The sequence below is a fragment of the Carassius gibelio genome, chromosome B20 (genome assembly GCF_023724105.1).
Source record: "Carassius gibelio isolate Cgi1373 ecotype wild population from Czech Republic chromosome B20, carGib1.2-hapl.c, whole genome shotgun sequence".
NCBI classification, from domain to species: domain Eukaryota; kingdom Metazoa; phylum Chordata; class Actinopteri; order Cypriniformes; family Cyprinidae; genus Carassius; species Carassius gibelio.
In genome coordinates this window covers 27,768,974-27,785,224 of record NC_068415.1, presented here as the reverse complement: position 1 = coordinate 27,785,224, position 16,251 = coordinate 27,768,974, and the positions used below count along the sequence as shown (strand labels likewise).

At 37.1% G+C, this 16,251-nt stretch overlaps 1 protein-coding gene across 1 annotated transcript in view; it reads left to right on the top strand.

The window, feature by feature from the left end:
* rev3l (REV3 like, DNA directed polymerase zeta catalytic subunit) overlaps positions 1-16,251 on the top strand; it is a 105,321-nt gene that overhangs the window by 34,160 nt on the left and 54,910 nt on the right. Inside the window, exons 3-4 of the mRNA XM_052585847.1 lie at positions 6,916-6,990; positions 8,128-8,288. Coding sequence (XP_052441807.1) covers positions 6,916-6,990; positions 8,128-8,288 — 236 coding nt within the window. The remainder of the gene's footprint in view (positions 1-6,915; positions 6,991-8,127; positions 8,289-16,251) is intronic.

The following is a 16,251-nucleotide window of genomic DNA, read 5'->3' as shown; positions in this document are numbered from 1 at the left end:
TTGATAATATTAAATAATAATATTAGTAAAAAGCATATAACTAATGCATATATAAAGCATATATCTAGGAATGTATATAGACTAAGATGGCGGTGTGAACACATCGCGAGGCTCAGCGTCTTACCAGATTTCGGAAATTAGAGTTAATTTATCTGGTAATTTCATTTGTGTTCACGCGATTCAGTTATTCAAACTACAGCTATAGTAAACACTTTTGGACATCAACAAACAGTGTTCCAACCAGGGCTTAAAAACGAAAAAAAAAAAAAAAAAAATCAATCGGTTCACTTTGAACAGAACCGGTATTATAACTTTTCCATCATATGTTCCTCATTAAACTTTACAGTTCCTAAACCGGTTTAATTCGAAAAAAATAACGGTTAATAACGTTATTTTTCATTTGCATGAAAAACCAGTGCGTCAATAAGGCAAAATGACAGTTAAAGGCAGTTCATCATTGAATTCAGTGATGTCATCTCTGTTCAGTTTAAATAGTGTCCGTGCATTTATTTGCAATCAAGTCAACGATATCGCTGTAGATGAAGTGACCCCAACTAAGCAAGCCAGAGGCGACAGCAGCAAAGGAACTGAAACTTCATCGGTGACAGAATGGTGAAAAATACCTTGGGATAAACCAGGCTCAGTTGGGGGGCCAGTTCTCCTCTGACCAGACGAAACCAGTAGTTCAATTCCAGGCTGCAGAAAAGTCAGATTGTGCAGAAGAATCATCTGTTTCCTGTGGTCTTGTCCTGGTGGTCATCTGATACAAGGTCTTTACAGGGGATCTGTATCTGTGGCTCTAGTTGTCCTGGTCTCTGCTGTCTTTTAGGGATGTAGAGGTCCTTTCTAGGAGCCGATCCATCATCTGGTCTGGATACGTACTGGATCCGGGTGACTGCAGTGACCCTCTGATCTGGATACAGACTGGATCTGGTTGCTACGGTGACCTCGGAATAAGAGAGAAACAGACTAATATTAACAGATGACATTCTTCTAATGATGTAGCAAGTACATCGGGTGGTATGGGAAGTGTTCCCGGTTCCGGTTTAGCTAATTAATGCAGCCTAAAAATCCTTTAACGGATTTGGATATTAAAAGCATATTAGCAGCATGTTATGTGTAAGCCAGGTTAAAGAGGTGTGTGTTTAATCTAGATTTAAATTGCAAGAGTTAGGTAGGTTATTGCAGAGTTACGCGCCAAATAGGAAAAGGATCTGCCGCCCGCAGGTGATTTGGATATTCTAGGTATTATCAAATTTCCTGAGTTTTGAGAACGTAGCGGACGTAGAGGATTATAATGTAAAAGGAGCTCATTCAAATACTGAGGTGCTAAACCATTCAGGGATTTGTAAGTAATAAGCAATATTTTAAAATCTATACGATGTTTGATAGGGAGCCAATGCAGTGTTGACAGGACTGGGCTAATATGGTCATACTTCCTGGTTCTAGTAAGAACTCTTGCTGCTGCATTTTGGACTAGCTGTAGTTTGTTTACTAAGCGTGCAGAACAGCCACCCAATAAAGCATTACAATAATCTAACCTTGAGGTCATTAATGCATGGATTAACATTTCTGTATATGACATTGAGAGCATAGGCCGTAATTTAGATATATTTTTGAGATGGAAAAATGCATTTTTACAAATGCTACAAACTTGGCTTTCTAAGGAAAGATTGCTGTCAAATAGCACACCTAGGTTCCTAACTGATGACGAAGAATTGACAGAGCAGCCATCAAGTCTTAGACAGTGTTCTAGGTTATTACATGCAGAGTTTTTAGGTCCTATAATTAACACCTCTGTTTTTTCAAAATATACCAGTAAGAAATTACTAGTCATCCAGTTTTTTATATCGACTATGCATTCCATTAGTTTTTCAAATTGGTGTGTTTCACCGGGCCGCAAAGAAATATAGAGCTGAGTATCATCAGAATAACAGTGAAAACTAACACCATGTTTCCTGATGATATCTCCCAAGGATAACATATAAAGCGTGAAGCGTAGCAGCCCTAGTACTGAGCCTTGAGGTCTCCATACTGCACTTGTGATCGATATGATACATCTTCATTCACTGCTACTAACTGATGGCAGTCATATAAGTATGATTTAAACCATGCTAATACACTTCCATTAATGCCAACAAAGTGTTCATGTCTATGCAAAAGAATGCTGTGGTCAATTGTGTCAAACGCAGCACTAAGATCCAATAAAACTAAAAGAGAGATACAACCACAATCAGATGATAAGAGCAGGTCATTTGTAACTCTAAGGAGAGCAGTCTCAGAACTATGATATGGTCTAAATCCTGACTGGAAATCCTCACATATACCATTTTTCTCTAAGAAGGAATATAATTGTGAGGATACCACCTTTTCTTGTATCTTGGACAGAAAAGGGAGATTCGAGATTGGTCTATAATTAACTAGTTCTTTGGGGTCAAGTTGTGTTTTTTTGATGAGAGGCTTAATAACAGCCAGTTTGAAGGTTTTGGGGACATATCCTAATGACAATGCGGAATTAATAATAGTCAGAAGAGGATCTATGACTTCTGGAAGCACCTCTTTTAGGAGCTTAGATGGTATAGGGTCTAAAATACATGTTGTTGGTTTAGATGATTTAACAATTTATACAATTCTTCCTCTCCTATAGTAGAGAATGAGTGGAACTGTCCTCAGGAGTCTATAGTGCACTGTCTTATGCGATACTGTAGCTGACGGCTGAATGGTAACAATTTTATCTCTAATAGTATCGATTTTAGAAGTAAAGTAGTTCATAAAGTCATTACTGCTGTGATGTTGGGAAATGTCAACACTTGTTGAGGCCTTGTTTTTCATTAATTTAGCCACTGTATTGAATCAATACCTGGGGTTATGTTTGTTTTCTTCGAAAAGAGAAGAAAAGTAATCGGAGCTAGCAGTTTTTAATGCTTTTCTGTAGGATAGGTTACTTTCCCGCCAAGCAATACGAAATACCTCCTAGTTATGTTTTCCTCCAGCTGCGCTCCATTTTTCAGGCTGCTCTCTTTAGGGTGTGAGTATGCTCATTATACCATGGTGTCAGACTGGTTTCCTTAACCTTCCTTAAGCGTAAAGGAGCAACTGTATTTAAAATGCTAGAAAAGAGAGAGTCCATAGTTTCTGTTACATCATCAAGTTGTTCTGAGGTTTTGGATATGCTAAGGAATTTGGATTAATCAGGAAGACAACTTAAAAAGCAGGGGTAGAAGTGATGGTTCTTCCATACTTGTAACAAGATGTAGAATTTACAATTTTGGCTATATGAAGTTTGCACAAACCTAAATAATGATCTGAGATATCATCACTTGGCTGCATAATTTCAACACTATCAACATCTATTCCATGTGACAGTATTAGATAGGATTTCGACAATGAGTAGGTCCTGAAACGTGTTGTCCAACCCCAATAGAGTTCAGAATGTCTATAAATGCTGATCCCAATGCATCTTTTTCATTATCAACATGGATATTAAAATCGCCAACTATTAAAACTTTATCTGCAGCCAGAACTAACTCGGATGTAAAATCACCAAACTCTTTAATAAAGTCTGTATGGTGCCCTGGTGGCCTGCATACAGTAGCCTGAGAAATCCCGAAAACATTGTTATAAATTGAAGCAACACCTCCCCCTTTGCCTTTTAGACATGGCTCATGTTTATAACAGTAATCTTGGGGGGTGGACTCATTTAAAATAATGTTATCATCAGGTTTTTGCCAGGTTTCTGTCAAACAGAGCACATCTAGATTATGATCAGTGATCATATTATTTACAAAAATTGTTATGATATTGTTATTGATATTCAATAAGCCAAGCTTTATCATTTGTTTATCCGTACTTCATCTGTTTTTTTTATTTGTTGAACCTCAATTAAATTGTTAATCTTAACTTGGTTTGGACGTTTTTTGTATTTTCTAGTTCGGGGAACAGACACAGTCTCTATAGTGTGATATCTAGGTCTCTATGTGCTGAGAATTAGCTGACCTCTGTGATGTGCAGGGTATGAGCCGAGCATCTCACACTGCGCAATACATGTCTTGATATTACAGAGTCAGGTTCAATTACCAAATCAGGAGTTTCACTCTGGATTGCAGCTAGCTCATCCTCTTCCATTCCTGCACCTGTGGGATCAATTTCATTCGCTTCAGATGGTGTCTCCTCTTGCATATCATATAGTAAAGACACTGCCTTTAACATGTTAGCGCCATTATCTGATGTTATTGAGTAAACTTTCCCTAATTCAACGTTATATTCTTCTAAAACATCCTTCACCACGGATGAAATTTATTCAGCTGTGTGTCGTTCAGTTAGCTCTCTTATGGCCAAAGAGTGCAACACAATTTTTTCTCCGTTAGTGTACTGTACATTTACGCCAAGAACAGATCGGTTTCTGCATATAGCTGAATCAATTTTAAGCATAAGTAGCCTTCCCTTTAACTCATCCTTGAGCTGTTCCCTTCCCACCTGAGCAACATTTGACACCATATCACAAATATTTGAGAAAATGATGGCAAAATAATTTCCTATAGCCTCTTGTATTGGCTCGATAATTTTTCTGAAGCCGGTGTCTTCCATTAATGTAAATGGTCTCCCGTTGAAAGTTACTAGTTCTATGCATGCATCTTTTAGAACATCAGGATTCATTTGAATATGCATAATTTCACAATTAACACTTGACAGAATCTAGGTCACACACATAACATGAGGAATGAAAATGCAGCCTAATGAGTCTGGGGCGTGACATTACTCCCCCTTCCGGGAAGGTGTGACCTAGCACCGTGGAATAATGGGGATGAGGGGGGGGGGGGTGCACAGGGTGGGAACCAATGAGGAGGTTCTGGTGGAGGACGGTCCCCCAGGAGAGGGCCAGCCAACAGAGACCACGGAGGGAGGAGCCAAGGAGGTGACTGAGAGAGGAGACAGGAGGAACCCAGAGTAGGAGGAGCCAGGTGGGACCCAGGCCACAATCATGATGGAGGCCCACGGTGGAGCTGACGGAGGGAGGAGCCATGGTGGAGAAAGGGCTGATAACTCCAGGGGGCAGCCAACGGCAGATTAGGTGGAGGTGGAGCCTGAGGGGGAGATGGAGAGCCAATGAACCAGGGCAACACAGAGGATCTGGAGGGCCAAGGTGGAGCAGATGGCACCAGCAAACGAGGTGGAGGCAGGGATTGGTAAGGCCGCGGTGGAGCTGGAGTGACTAAGGACTGAGTTGGAGCGGACAATGGAGGGCAAATTCTAGGAGCAGCCACTGGATGACACATTCTAGGAGCAGGCACTGGAGGATCGGAAGCCCCCTCAGGGCTAGACGAGGAAACCAAGGATGAAGGAGGACTGGACGGGATCAGCAGAGACGACGGAGAGAGGAGAGGAGGCAGTTGAATTTCCAGTTCAGACTCCCAGTCTATGTGACTCTCCGCCGGCGATGCACTAGACACCAGCACCCACTCCACAAAGGTGGAAAAATTCCCCCAAGGACCATCTCTGGACAACCGCGCTCTGCACTTGTCGTTCAGGCTGGTCTTTTAGAAAGACAGTATTCCGGGTAGTGGGTATGGTTGGCGATTTTTAAATTTAGTGTTTTTTAGTGATTTAAAATTACATGGTGCGGATGACTACAGTTGTAAATTTTCTAGCGGAAAATGAGAAATTAACTGTAGAAAATGTTGAAATTTAGAAAGTCCCCACACCTCGGATCAGTTAATGAAAAAAAAAAAAAATCATTTCATTTCACATGCATTTCGACATGTAGGCTTATTTTAAAATATACTAATATGTATATGCTGTAAAATATATATATATATATATATATATATATATATATATATATATATATTGTGCAGAAATTTATTTTTACTTGTCAAAAAATAATAAAAAAACAATAAAAATAAAGCTGTAATACTAAACTGTATAGCCACTAAATGTCTGCATAGCCTTTTATATAAAATACGGGCTGTAATATCTAGATGGTTAAACAAGACATGATTTTTAATAGTTTCAAATAGCTTTTACATAATTTTTATTAGTTTTAATTTTAAAGTCATATTTAAATAAAAGTACTTAGATATTGCCTTTTTGACTTCTTTAAAAATTTAACTTGCAGTTATCCGAAAGTATTCAGTTTACTTTTATATTGTAGTTCTTGGATCACATTACTGAATAATTTTTAATGAAGAAATTTGTAAACCGTAACAGAATACATTTTAAAAGTTACCCTCGCAACCCTGGTTAGCAAGCAAGCAAACAAACACCTTTGACAAAGGAAGTTAAATTTACTTAATACACCATATAGGCATTTTATATTGAGCTGAGAGCTGATCTGTGCATTTTTATCTCGTCATCCTGGAAGTGCAACCGGGTTTAAGATGCTACAAGCAGTGAGAAGGACCCTAACAAAACAATCTTGAGACAAATCAGTCAAGAAGTAAAAGGAGAGAGCAATCATACATGGCCACCACCTGTGAAACCATTTGCTTTTTTATGAGTTTTCTTGTTGTTGCCTCGCCAGTGCACCTGTTGTTACATTAATTTGCACTAAACAGGTAAAACCGATACAAAATCACTGATGCTTTGTAACTGGACAGAATGATATTTCTGGTTGTTTAAATGACTTGGTGTTATACTTTGATTTAAGTGTTCTCTTATTTATTTTATTTAATTGTTTATTTGCTTTATGATTATTTGTATTAATAAAAAATCTAAATACAGAGCTCTGTACATGCATTCATACTATGTCATTGCAGAGTTCTATAGCGGTAGTATAGAACAAGTGCACATGAAATCACACTACCCACAGCTAGTTAAGCATTGTTTGATAATACCCCTAGTGCAAAGACACAAATTTGATTTCTCTCTTCTGTTAAAACATATGTACGTAGATCTGACCAATTTATCTCTCCTTAGGCCTTTCTATGGATACTATATGAAGGAAAAAACCTTTATGAAGATTTACCTGTACAACCCACAGATGGTCAAAAGGTGGGTGTTTTAATCGATCTGGTAGTTGTTGTTTCTTTTTATGAATATGTGTGTGTAAATGTACATACTGTTTGAGTGTGTCAAGGGATGTCAAAAACTTATTTCGGTGCTGATAGCTTTGTGGGCAGTTCCGGCTCGCAGATTTTACCTGATCCCTCCCCACCTCACTTCTAATTTACTTCCTGTAAACTTACTATCCGATCCAAAATAAAGGCATAAAAACATGAAAAAAAAAATAGTAGTTTTTTTTTTTTAAATTGCAGATTAATCATGAAAAAGTCTTCAACTAACTAAATATAGCTTCATATACAAGCAACATTATAAGTAGTAAACCTGTCTTCACTATAGGGCTGGACGATATATATAACGATATGATCATGCGCATCTAGTCGGTAAATCTGGTTCCGTGATTAGTGCTAAATCGCCATCTCCTGTTTCAAATGAAGCGGCACTTAATAGACAGAGCCGTAGATCACTGACAAGCTATGCAATATCGCGTTCATTATTGAAGGCGATTCATCTGCGATAATGAACACAATATTACTTCACTAAGTGTTGTAATTATTAAAAAGTAAATTAGTGTCTGTGCCAATAGCCTCATGGTAAGTGCACTGACAAATGCGCTTACAGCTAACCTGAGTGATTCCCATCTTGTGATCTTTTGCCCCGCTCTCTGGCCAATGCTTTCCTGTCACCTCTTTACTGTCCTATCACATTAAAAGCATTGAAAATCCCATAAATATAACTTTGAAAAGTAAATTAGTGTTATTATAGTGGTGCTGATTGTTGTTATTATTGACATTATAGACAGCGATATATGTAAGAGACTGCATCCATGTACATATAACATATAAATCCTTTTTTTTTTCTTTTTTTTATTGTGTAGAATTAGTAGAAATCAGCCTTTGCTGTGGCATTATTGACAGCACTTATTTGAGAAAAGCTTGGCTATATGCCACTGTTATTTTACATTTGAAATATCAGAAGTTTCCTTGTGCTGTACTAAAATAAATATAGCATATTTCACAAACTGACCTTTGGTGATTTGGTGCTAATTGTTCTGTGTATGGTGGGTAGAGGAGTGGTATATCAGGATGTGATATGTGTTGCTGATTGTATGTGTTTTCTTTTTTGTAGGGTGAGTGAACTCCTGCAGGGTGGAGCTGTAATGAATAAGAGTTTTCAGCCCCATGAAGCTCACATTCCCTTCCTGCTGCAGCTCTTTATCGATTACAACCTCTACGGCATGAACATGATCAGTCTTGCTGCTGTTAAGTTTAGAAAAAAACAAGCAACAGGTAACACACACAGACACATACACAAACACATACACACAAGTAACCTTAAATAGAGGTGGGCAACATAACCAAAATCTTATATCACAATGCAAGTAATTTTTCATAATAACGATCCATGCTGGCAAAATGAGTCACAATGTTTGGAATCGGACAAAAAATGACTAAGCTACACTTTTTTGAAATTGATAGTCAGCATTTTTGTTCATTTTGTAGCATCTGCTTAGGACCATGTATGATCGTTTGGGCTTTCCTTTTAGCCTTTTGACATTTGCATTTAAATCACAGAAACATGGAAGAAATATTCTGTGCTTTTTTTCTTTAAAAAATAAAGTTTTATTATTTTTTTTAAACAGTAGAAGCAGTATCGCATACATTTTACTAAATAATAGTAATATTTCTATCATAATGCCTTTATGTAAAAATTTACTTTTATTTTGCCACCCTCTACAATTTAATCGCCATTGGCTAGTAAAATTTTAAGTTTACTCGCTAGACTGATATACCATTTTACACACACACACACACACACACACACACAAAAAAAAAAAAAAAAATATATATATATATATATATATATATATATATATATATATTATATATATATATATATATATATATATATATATATATATATATATATGATTCCAATCAGCTTATCTTTGTAAAATGGCACAGCTTCTTAAATCTTAGCATCTTAATCAGTCAGTCAGTCAAGCATTATATTATGGTATTAAGCACTATTTAATGATAGTTTTATGATACTTTAGTGATTAGAATTAAAACTTGATAACCATGTATGGATGCATATTTGTCATTTTGGGTTTCTGTGAAAACAAAAAACAAAAAAATAAATAATTTGTAATAGATCATATTAATTATTATTAAAAGATACTACTACTACTAATTTTTCTACCATATTAACAATATAAAATGCACTATGGATTGATGAGCTATTGGGTTCATGAATATTAATCATATTGTCTGCGTTCGGTCGAACTGATTTGCTGAAATCAAAACAGGGATGGTAATAGTTGTCACTGGTTTTACTCAAATTAAACTGTAAAATGCTTGTGAAGTGACTCGGAACAGTTCTGGTGATGTTGTTTATGTATTTATGTCCTCATTGAGACGTTACACGCGTCAGTCTATGTAGTAAACAAACCCGCACTTCTCTGCCATTCATTCATTCATTCACACAGAGACGTGCAGAACATGCAGGATTCAAATTTCAACCAAGTTTTGCGGCTTAACATTTACAGACACTGGTCCATATGGAGATTTGATTCATTTATGCAAATTTTGACATTCCGTGACTGTTTATATTAAAATGTAAGTTTAATTTTCATGACCAGATTTTTAGATTCCATCCGCGTTTTCTGCTTTGCTGAAATCATATCGCTGTATGCGTCAAGAACCGAGTTGACTGGCTACTCTATACAGAGTACTCTCTATGTGATGATTGTGAAATGTGTAGTAAATTAAGCTCAAAAGGGAAATGTATGTAAATAATTTAAATGATTTTGTATTAATTACAGTTATTTATATGAGCTGCTAGTAGTAACTGTAGCATAAATAAATTGCCATCAACTAATCTGTTCGTCCAGCGAGCCCTTAGCACAATTTCATATCAACTCTAAGAAAGGATATTTCAGTCGCCGTAGAAAATACTTTCATTCAGTATTAATGCAATTAGAGCATGTTGCATGTAAAATCGGACATCGATTTGTAAGACAGAATCAGTAACTCATGTAATTTGTGCACAAGATTTTTATTAAATAAACACTTATGCAAGCTAGTCTAAAAAAACAAAAAAAACATGCATACAATCACTCATACAGGGAAAAGGGCAAATAAGATGGATAATACTATCAGGAAAACCAGAGAATGAAGCTATGAAAAGAGTCAGTTAACCACCTTAGTAAAACCATCAGCGCTGTTTATAACAGGGTCTATAGCTCATACTAAACCTCTGTTACATTTAGTTAAATGTATGATATGCCGCGTTTCAACCAAAATTACCCAGAACAATTGTACCAGGAACTTTTTTTTTCCCAGGAACTTTTTTCCCTCCAGACCTATTGCTGTCTGTGTTTCCACCGCGGTGACGTAGGTCTGACCGCGTTTCTCAATACAAAGTATGCTGATTTTGGACTTGCGTCTTCAGTAGTTTGGACTTTGCGCATTTGACTCGGGAGTGTGATGTCAATCACGTTCTTCTTGTTTTGAAGAGTGATGAATTCCAAAGGTGTCCTGACTTGATTGTGATTGGGAGTTTCTTCCCAGTGGAAACTATATGTTTTGTTACTTGTAAATCTAACCAAAATGGATGTTACAGGGAAATCAGATAAAACCTACTCCACACCCAAAAAGTTAGTTTTTCTCTTAACTTGCAATTCCCTGGAGGCACCTATCACCTTGGAAACCTCGCGACTCCCCTTCGGGGTGAGTCCGGTCTTCTGGCAGTTTTCATCAACTTTGTTGATTCACTTCAGGGAAGTCAAGCCATGTTTGCGCGGCCCACTGCAGAAAAATGATAATAATAATAACTGCCGCCGCTATTGTTGGGTTAATAACTTATTACTCAGAAGCTAGATTGTTAACTGTATTTATTGAATGAACTATGGTTGTGCAATATAAAAAAAAAGAAAATATCGCAATTTCTTTGATCAGTTTTGCAATTTCGATTTTAATCACAATTTTGACACACACAGATATGCTTTACAGTCATAAATGCATTTAGGATGAATTTGGAAAACATATTTCCAAAAGAAAACTAATTAGAGCTTTATCAAAAAGTTGTTACATCTCTAGAACAGCGATAAGTCAAAATAATCACAATAGTAAAAGTGTAACAACATTTATAGACTTATGGCAAAAAAATAAATATAATATAAATAAATAAATCCCGTGTCCAGGGACTTTTTTTCTTTTATGCCATGCATTGTTCATAGAGTTCATTAATTGTTGCGGTGCCGAAATAGATTTGTCATACATTATACAGGTTCACATGTGGGCCTACTCTGTCTGCAGTGTGTATACAGTGTTAGCGGTGCAGAAGCAGCAGGGAGAGCACATTATTGTTACGCGAAAGCACATTAAAATAATGCACAAGCGCGAATCTCCGTTCGCACGCAGATTTACTTTTCTCTCACAAAACTAGACGTGCTTGCTCAGATACATGCTGCTCTCACCCGGAGAGCGTGCACTTAAATCGTGTCTCATCTTACTTAAACTGCGTCCTGTGCACTTACAACTCTCTCTATGCTCATGTGCTAGACATTAAACAGCACATTTTTATTTCTAGCCTTTTACCGCTTGCAGTGTGAAGGCTCTGATCCGTTGACATGGGCTCGGAAAAAAAGGCGCATCACAGACCTGGAGAACCTGGAGTTAGGCATATGCCCAGTCTGTTCTGTTCTGTTGCATTCTGATTGGTTCTGATAGCATACTGCTGGAGGTCAGGGCCGCAGAAAATCGTGCTATAAAGCGATTTAGAAATCGATTTTATGACAATTTCTGTTAATCACACAGCCCTAGAATGGACTGACAATGAACAGAAAATAACTCGGGCTTTCACTACTCAGAAAAACGGGAAAAAGTCCAGCCAGAGCTCGGTAGCGGGAAAACAGTCAGCGGAGCAAGCAGTCAGGAGGGAACATGTTGACAGACATTTACGCATGTTTGAATTTGTTGTTCTGTAGCATATGCAGCAAAAATATCTAATATAAATTGGCGGTTTATTCTTAAACCAATCAGCAAGCTCGAATAGTGGAAGCATAGTTACAGTTTAATATTTATTTTTTGTTATTTAATTATATATATGAAATATATTATTATTTATTTTATTAGTAATTGGTGGCCAACCTGCAATACCATCGCGGCCCACAGGTTGAAAACAACTGATCTAAATGTTAATTTATATTATATGTTGGTACCTATGGAAGGTATTTGTGTTACAAGAATCTTTAATAGTTCTTCATCAACATCCAATCAAAGACCAGATGTGAAACATATGCCTGTGAACAAAAGGTTGTAAAACTTCCCTCCAAAAGGTACCATTCTTCATTGGCTCACTCAAATCCTGAGGTTGTGACATCATGACCCTATATAGATCACTGATCACCAGATCAGGGCGATCTTTTAGATTCAGGAATTCCAGGAGAAGATGCTGAGCTAAGAGTCTTAAAAACCACCCTAGCTTGTGCCTTGCTCCGGCATTGACTATTGATTCATCAAGATCCTCTGATTCAAACTGCTGTTAACAAAACCGATTTCATTACTTCTATTATTAGTCATTCAGAGCTAAATCTCATGGCCCTGACAGAGACCTGGTTCATAGGACACTGCTACACTTATAAAACAATAGACAGAAACTTAGACATCATTTAAGTGATTTATTTGAGCACTAGAATGATACAATAAGAATAATTTGAATAAATAAAAATAAAAAAGATTTAACTTTGTATGCCAATTACAGAACATTTACAATTAATTCTGGTTATATAGTCAATTATCACGTGCTGATGTGCTCATGGGCATTTATAGGGATGGTAAACGTATAAATGCGCCATAAAGTCAAAAAAATCACACTCTGTTTAAAAGATGGCGTTCATAATGATAGCCATGATTACACAGTATAGCGAGCTGATTTGCACTCAAACAGATGGTAATCATGCAGATACAGGCACATTCAATGTCAAACACACTTACACATACAGTCAGGTCCATAAATATTGGGACATCGACACAATTCTAATCTTTTTGGCTCTATACACCACCACAATGGATTTGAAATGAAACGAACAAGATGTGCTTTAACTGCAGACTTTCAGCTTTAATTTGAGGGTATTTACATCTAAATCAGGTGAATGGTGTAGGAATTACAACAGTTTGTATATGTGCATCCCACTTTTTAAGGGACCAAAAGTAATGGGACAGATTAACAATCATAAATCAAACTTTAATTTTTTAATACTTGGTTGCAAATCCTTTGCAGTCAATTACAGCCTGAAGTCTGGAGATCAATTAAACATCAGCGTACGCTGGGTTTCATCCCTGGTGATGCTCTGCCAGGCCTCTACTGCAACTGTCTTCAGTTCATGCTTGTTCTTGGGGCATTTTCCCTTCAGTTTTGTCTTCAGCAAGTGAAATGCATGCTCAATCGGATTTAGGTCAGGTGATTGACTTGGCCATTGCATAACATTCCACTTCTTTCCCTTAAAAATCTCTTTGGTTGCTAGAATTGGTTGTTAGAATTGTGTCGATGTCCCAATATTTATGGACCTGACTGTATATAAAAAATATTGAAACATAAAAAAATAAAGAAAAAGGCGATCGCTAAGTTCCACCTCCATCAGATGACAGGATCTGATGTCTTCGTCATGCTCCAAGGTTTGTGTGGGTCGGGCAGTGTTCATTTAAAATAAGGCTATTTTAAGAATTTTTTTTTTAACTACAGTAATTAAGTTGTTTTTATGCATTTTAATAATTACACACGCTCAAACACAGAATTAGGTAACAATAAAACATATGATGAAGAAAAAAATAAAACGTTTCATAGGGCCCTAAACATGTAATATTTGGCATATTTGTTTTATCAGTAGTTTTTGGGGGGTTATTTTTCCTGTAAAGAAATTGAGATAAATATTGTATATCGAGATATAGCAAAATATATTGAGATATATTTTTTACTCCATATCGCCCAGCCCTACTTGCATCTTTTTTTTGACTCTCTAACTTTAACACTCACTATTCTAATTCTGTTCTTAAAAAAAATAAATCTAACTAGTTTTCTAATTTTTTTTATTCTATCTGTTTTCTTTTCATTTATTATACAATTAACAAAAGCAAAAAAAGACCTCTAACACTAGCTTGCTCTGTTCATTTTCTATTCTATCTGTTTTCTTTTTGTTTTCTTATTTAAAAGCCCTTGCTATGTGTACTGCGTTAAATTAACTGAGACTTTTTATAGCACTTTTGTTGATTTTGATTGCTTCCATTATCCTCATTTGTAAGTCGCTTTGGATAAAAGCATCGGCTAAATGTAAATGTAATAAAATCTCTAGCAATACCACCAAATTTGACACACCACATCAAAACCCATTGCCCCCCCCCCCCCCCATTTACAGCTCGTGAAGGATCCATATGAATGTATTTAATGTGCTGAAAACAGTTTTCCTGGTGTATTTGTACTTTTCTGTCAACAGTCACAAAGTCTATTCCCACATAACAGAAGTGATCATGTTCCTCACGACCAACTTGGAAAACATATCTTAGATGTGGTATTACGGTTGTTGAGAAACTTTGTGTGCCCGACAAATTTGTCTGCCAGATCATATACACACTTTTTTAGCTTCCACAATGCTCCCTCACAGATAGCCTCAGGGGGAGGCCTGATGTAGATGTCACGTGACAGTTCTATTTCCCTGCAGAAATACAGATTTTATATCAATGGAGTGAATTATCCACTGTTTTTGACAAATAACTGCCACCAGCAATCGAAGAGACTCATGCGGGAGAATCCTTTTGTAGCTCTAGAGATGCACTTTTATCCCTCACCCTGAAAATAGACAATCGATTTTAACCAAATATGTACACTATTAATTTTAAAATAATTAAACAATTAAAAAATATAGATGTAACAAAACTCACAAACAAGCAGAAAAAGAAAATAAAGAATTCTGAAAGTGCAGTATGCCTTGTGAAAGCTAGACAGAAAATACCAGCAATTTTACGCGCCTATAAGACCCAGTGATGTCGTAAGCGACCTCTTATGCTGCATTCACACCAAACGCGAATAGAGCATCTGGCGCGAATAATTTCAATGTTAAGTCAATGTAGACACATTTGCGCGTGTCTGGAGGTCTTACGGCGCGGTAGACGTGAATTCGCCTCATTCGCGCATCTAGTTACAGGAGATTCTGAGTTATGAAAAGGACCATTGCAAGCTGACAGCGACCGGCTTTTTTGATGGTAAATTGGCAGTTATACCCCCACCTTGCGCAGCTGTTCCTGAGTGTCCCTGGGAGCGCGTCTTCTCAACAGCTCGACATATAGTGTCGCTCTGCTCTGGACCCCGAAAATGTTGATCGACTTGTTTTCCTGTCCAATAAATTTGTAATGGCCATAGCCTTTAATTATGCCTGCCTAGTGCCGCCTAGCCTAAGTGTCAGTTACGTTCAATAAAAAAACACACATGGCCTGTTCTCAAGTCCATTTAAAGTTTAATCTTTTTGAACAGTTGTTTGAAATGGATTGAATCATTATTTAAAATAGTCTTGGAGATTTTTGAATTGCCTAAATCAAAAATGCAGCCGGGTTGAAGCCTGCAGTGATGTTTTTCTTTTGTTATGGCAGCCGTCCCCTCTGCACATATATTCTTTCGAGAATGTGGCACTCTTGTTGCTGTATGGTATTCTGCACGAAACTTCATGCCAATAAATAAGAAATATTGCTGACTTGTGCGTTTCCAGCGCTCTCTATACGTTCGTCCGTTATTTGACGTTCAAAAAGGAAACGTCTTTTTTTTTTAGACATGGAAAATCGATTTTACAATCGATTCGATGAACACTTATAAAATCGAAAATGATTTTTTCACAAAAGTGACAGCCCTAATAGTGGGTGTCCCAGTGTGCTCAGTTTGCACTGATCTCTGCTGTATTTCAGTTACAGTTTCTGTTCCCTCCATGTTGTTGACAGCAGCTCCTGCCATCTCCTGTCTTTGCATGTTGTTTGTATTAACTTCAGCATAATCCCTAATGATATGTTGATCTCCACTGTCTGTGTTTACCTTTTTTAGTCTGAAATAGTGTACCCTAATGCAGGTTCCTCCATGTCTTGACAAACACCACTGCACCATCCTGGCCAATGACAACTCTCTTGCCTTTCCACTCTTGACAGTCAAGTCTCTTGTAGTACACTTTGTCACCCATTTCATATTTTTCATCTGTATGATGCAGTTGTT